Consider the following 5,844-nt stretch of genomic DNA (forward strand, 5'->3'; position numbering starts at 1 on the left):
TTCGAAGTTTCGAAGCTGACGAAATGTTGAAAATATGCCCCGTTTGTTCAGTCCAGGACGAAACTACTGTTTTGATTCACCAAGTTTTCGACGAAGACTCCTTTGAAAGACATTTGAGAATACATTTTCTTTGTTTTTGAAAGCGTTCTGCGTGGTAGTGCGAAAACTCCCTAATATAACTGAACATGCCCCCTTCCCTCCACCTTCCTCCCCTCTCTCTCCCTCTCTCCTCGTCGTGCCCCCTCTCTCACGACCCCCACTCTCTCCCCGCTCCAGTTTCTCTATTCATATCGAACAACCATCTTACCACTTTTAATCAAATTTCTCAGTCCTCTCAGATTTCATTTCATATATTAAAAAAATAATCGAGTCGGCATTTACAAAAATAAGCTCCCATTCATTTGTCATACATCTCTACATGGCGGGGACATAAACAAAATACGTCAATACGTTACTTCATTTATTTTTTGCTATAATTTATTCATGGCTAATAAAGATCAACATTTTTCTTAATGGAGAGTAAATAATCAATGGCGAACAGATTAGGCGCTTGGGGTCATAGACCCTCAAAGTTTCAAAACCAAGAAAAGAAAGAGAATAAGAAGGGGAAGTGTGAAATGTATATTATCTCATTTTCTGCATGAATATTATATAAAAATCTATCACAAAATTTATTTGTTTTTTTTTTTCTAACTAAGGATCAAACTTTGGCTTCCTGGCTTACCTCGAATGAAGCTTTTCAGAAATTGTGGCCCATGCCAAATGTCTGACCCGCTCACAATTGTTGGCTCATTAAAGTTCACTGCATAAAACTAAAATATGAATATGATTATTTTAACATTATGAAAACTTTCAATGGTTCTGTAATATATACTGATAACCTAATTAGACATTTCGCTTTAAAGATGGGGAGGCGAGATCATTTTCCTTGAAATGAAAACGGGATTGTGATCTTTGAACACCTTGATTGGCCACCATTCACAAGAAGATTAAAGGGAGGTGGCCAGTGGGTATAGAAACAGACTGGGTGACTTAACAGTACGTTGAGTTATCTCTAATACCTCGGACACATTTGATCTACGGCGGCCGTACGGCTAGTCGAAAACTGTTTCATTCATTTTAATTCAAACCATCTATTTGTAGCTGGTACAAAACATGTTGAAACGGCTGTTTTCGACTCGCCATACGGCCGCCGTAGAGCAAATGTGACCGAGGTATTAGATAAAATATATATTCAGAACGAAATTTATTTTGCTACGAAGAAAAAGGCTGAGGTAGAAGAGCTCTATAAGCGACTCAATATATTTTCACATCATAATAGGGGCAGTTACAAAGGAAAAAGTGACAACACTAAAATCAATATATGACAGGGTTCTACCATTTTGAGCCTTATCGCTTAAAATATTAGAATTGCAGACTAGGTTCAATGTTTTAGTTGTCAGTCGTCCATTTTCTTCGGTACAATCTGCAAGGTAAAACGAAATATATATATAAAACACGGTTACACGCAGTCAAAATAATAATTACTAGTGTAATGTGAAGGAATCTCCCGTTTGTTACATATAGATTAAATTATCAGGAATGATTAAAAAATATATTATGTAATTGAGAAAAGTGGATGAGTTGTTCCATGCAACCCTACATCATATACCGTGTACACATTTGAAATCATTTTCCCTTGTAAGGATGGCTTAGCTCTGGTAGGGTCTATTAATCTTTTAATATAACTATATAGTAATTATTTATTTTAATTATAAGGCATGTTTCAGAATTCTACATGCATATTCAAGTTAATATATTTTTCAGACAAAAAATAGTTTTAATCATGTACAAAGAAACCAAGTTTTGAGAAATAATAATAACCAGTGGTTATAAAACAAAAAATAAGATCTTCCGAATTACTTGTGAATATTGTAATTTCTATCCTGATTATCTACAATTTTAGATATTAAAAAAATATTTTATGTTGTTTTGATTACGAAATAAAAAAAAAAACTTTTTTTTAAATAGAGAGAAGAGAAATATTTACTTTAACCGACGTGTTGGCAAGCACCCTTGAGTGCTTGATAACCACCGTAGAGGGCGGCAGCTTGATCTTCACTGACTCCACGATCACGGAGAGCCTTCTCTCTGAGTTTCACTGAAGAAATAAGAAGGAAAACACTCTTTGTTAAAGTGATTCTTATGATCGTGATGATAATAATAATAATAATGATAATAATAAAAACAACGACAATGATAATAATAATATAATTATTATAGTGACAACAACAACAATATACGTCCCACATTTTACGAATTCATAACAGGGTCGTTCTAAAAAAAAAAGAAACCCATGTCATAATTCATTGTCCCAACAATATTTTGGCTTGAAATGGAGACCAATGTTAACATCCGTAACTGCATTTCTTAAATTCGGATTAATAAGCCTATTCGGGAGTTGCTGGTCACTGACAGTGGAAGCAGGAACTGTGCAACTTGTTTAATGTGTCTTTATTTCACTATTTTTTTAAATATTATTTTGTTTAATTTTGTTTAGCATAGTGGGATGGAACACTTTATCAGCAAGTTTCGTTTTGTAGGGATCTACGTTCGTTCTTGTGCGGGTGTGCATGGGTCTGTGGGCCGAAAGATGGATGTGTCATGATTTTCAATAATAATAATAATAATTTAAAAAAATCGTTTCAAGAATGGTGACATTTTCTTGAGAATGGCCCGTCAGTTAGTAGACTTACTCAAATCGTTAAAGGGAATAGAGTTGACGACACCGCACCCGCTTTTAACTGCTCCGGCTACATCGTGGGCAGCCTTTTTGGTCCATCTGCTGGCGTCGCTGACGGCTTTAGATAACCAGCTAGCAATGAGCACGTCGTCCATCGCCTGCTCATCCAGAACTTTAAAAAATATAATAAAAAACGTTCCATTGTAATTGAGAAATGGAAATATTATGCAGATATTGCCTGACTATTGAGATATTGAAAAATAGTTCCGTTATAATATAAGAAATCATTATGATAGATAAAAATATCATACAGAAATTGCCTGCCCAGACAATGATTATAACATTTTATTTCTCTGAGGGATCTTGATCCATAATGAAATAGCGTTGGGACATAATAATTAGTCTGCAGGCACAGACCCTGATTGGAACTTTGATCAACAAGTGTGCCTCCACGCAAAGACTAGCACCTGAGCGAGAGAGCCTTCAGAACACAAGGCATGAGTAGGCTGCACATTCAGACCCTTAACTCGAGTGAAGTGTTTGCCCAGCAGACTACATAATAATTGTCATGAGAATCAAAAATTTACAGAAATTGCAAGCCTAAAGACGTGGAAAATAACATTACATTTCCCAGATGGATTTATATTGCTCCATATCAAAAGAGCATTCTGTTTAAAAGAAATATTACGAGGAATGAAAATACACAGAAATTGCAAGCCTAGACGTTGAATATAACAATCATAATCATTTCCCCGATGAATTTATATCACTTCATAACAAAAGAGCATGCTGTTTAATAGAAATATTATGAGAAATGAAAATATATACGGAAATTGCCTGCTTAGACGTTGAATATTTTCCGATTGAGTTATAGTTCAATACACATCAAAGAAAAGATGCATACAATACACTCTAAATTCCAAATACTACAAGAAATCCAGATCGGTTTCGCACATGACTAGCCTAACATATGGAATTAAACTTAAACCTCGTGGATTCGTATTCAAAGATGAGATTTAGAAATTAATCCTCTGGATGAAAATAAATCCTATCTTCTGATGGTCACTTCACTCTAAAAAAATGAAATCTTAAATCAACAATAAGCTTGGAGGAGTGACAACCTTTTCCAAATGTTATATCCATCATTGCCTAAAGCTGAATCCAATAATATTTAAGTGTGGATCAAACCATTTATGTGGTGAGTGCAACATTTAGAAAAAGGTATTAACTCTTCCAACCTTTCAATCTCTCATGTAAAATTTAATTGTTAGAGTGTATTCAAGCTGATCAGGATTTATCTTAAGTCTTTATTGAGAGTTATTATCAAAATTATTACTATTATATTACCAAATAAAATAAAATATAAAACATAGTAGCCTAAAACATCTGTGAAATGGCTCGGTTGCGACAAACGTTTATAATTTCTCTTATAATAACTGAACGCTTTTTCTTTGATATTTACTGATATAGATTAAAAAAGGTAATATTAAACCTCTAGGCAGGCAATTTCTGTATAACATTTTCATTTCTCATATTTTTTTTCTCAAAATATTTGTCTCATATAATTGATTAAAACTTACAGAGCCCGATGTCGTCTTCCTCATCAACGTGTTGCTCCAAGCGGGCAGAGGTCACGTGATTAACCACGACGCCCAGAACAAGCAGAGTAGTGATGATCTTCATATTCATTTTGAGAGATGATCTGTGACGAAATAAAATAAGTATCATTTCCATCTCATTCGTAATTATAAAAACAATACCTCGATATTCATTAAGCGCCTATAAACAATTTTTTCTATTCGCTATACAATTATCTTTTGCTTATAGTGAATAATATAAACCATACATTTAGAATTTGTATTCCTTTTTCATATCACAATGCTGAAAACAAAACAAAGTAAACATTACAAAATCAAATTCATGGTGTAGTGGCTGGATATTATTTCTTGGGGCCCAGAAAATATATAAATCATTTACTGTACACAAGTCATGGTATGTTACAACAAAGTGAAATTTCACATCAAAGTAAGATAATTGAGATAAACAATAATGGATAATAAAAATGTGAAGCCCGCTGCCAGAAGCAATAAAACGAAACTTTCTATAATCAATCTCTACTCCCCAACATCGAATGCAAATTGATTTCAACCCATTAGAAATACGTATAAAGAATTTTGTGAACAGAGACCTATTGTACATGTATCTTACCGAATCAGGAAAGTTGCGGGAAAGTTATGTTCAGATCCGATGTCTTGACTGGCGCCGTAAATGATTCTCCTCTGGATTGGGCAGGCCTTTTATGTATTTTGCTCTAATGGCAAACGCTGGCGTTGATCGATGCAGGTCGAAGACCAGGGCTGTCCTTTTTTTTTAAACCTAGTTGAAAAATCACAGTCCGCCCCTGTCCCTACGTAGTACCGCCCCCATTGAGGGCGGAACATGGAGAAAGCAGCAAGACCGTATGGTTAAAGGTGATCCGATACCTTGACCAAACGTCCATGAAGAGCAGTGATTGAACGGCCGTATTCAATAGTCATTCAGTCATTATCGTATATACTTCTATGATTAATCAAAGTCATACTGGGACATTTTAGGTTAACAGAAAGGATCCGGTTTCCTTTACAGAATTTGAATACGGTTGAATCATCCATGCGATACTTTCGATCCAAACATCAACGATTAAGAGTGATGATTTGAAGTGCCCACCCCCTATCCCGTCATGTCCAGTAACAATGGGAGTGCGTCACGAATTAAGCATCTTATCAGGGGATTTTTAATGACAAGACTTGTTCTGATTTATTTGCTAAAAAGAAAAAATAAATTATTACAGGAAATTTTTAAGGTTTTATACGCCATATACCAATTTTCTGTAATTTTACACAACGTTTTTTTCTATTTTTTTAAGGAGAATCTAACAGATTATGACGTAATTATGTTCACATAATGATGCAGTTACTACGCAACGTATCTATCATAATGAAATGTCTTATGTTAACATAATGATGCGGTTACTACGCAACGCATCCAGCGATCGTTGTTATACGGCGCCAGGGCGCCATTTTGTATGAACTAATTTTGTTTGTGCATCATAATTATTTCACTTTCCGATTAATAAATCGAAA

At 34.7% G+C, this 5,844-nt stretch overlaps 1 protein-coding gene across 2 annotated transcripts; it reads right to left on the minus strand.

Annotated features, from left to right (window-relative positions):
- Window positions 1–459: 459 nt before the first annotated feature.
- LOC129279165 (uncharacterized) lies at window positions 460–5,253 on the minus strand. 2 transcript variants are annotated; one of them, XR_010296122.1, is made up of 6 exons: window positions 4,931–5,253; window positions 4,303–4,424; window positions 2,736–2,894; window positions 2,030–2,140; window positions 1,211–1,465; window positions 460–1,054 (listed from the first exon to the last, which is right to left on the minus strand). XR_010296122.1 is itself a non-coding variant. In XM_054915268.2 (5 exons), exons 2-4 carry the CDS (start codon window positions 4,409–4,411, stop codon window positions 2,031–2,033), a joined length of 378 nt encoding a protein of 125 aa, XP_054771243.2. In that variant the 5' UTR covers window positions 4,412–4,424; window positions 4,931–5,015; the 3' UTR covers window positions 460–1,465; window position 2,030. The 2 variants fall into 2 exon arrangements, 1 of the variants encoding a protein (XP_054771243.2); XM_054915268.2 differs by having other exon boundaries at window positions 460–1,465; window positions 4,931–5,015.
- Window positions 5,254–5,844: the final 591 nt, after the last annotated feature.

The sequence above is a fragment of the Lytechinus pictus genome, chromosome 16, assembly GCF_037042905.1.
Source record: "Lytechinus pictus isolate F3 Inbred chromosome 16, Lp3.0, whole genome shotgun sequence".
In the NCBI taxonomy this organism is placed as follows: domain Eukaryota; kingdom Metazoa; phylum Echinodermata; class Echinoidea; order Temnopleuroida; family Toxopneustidae; genus Lytechinus; species Lytechinus pictus.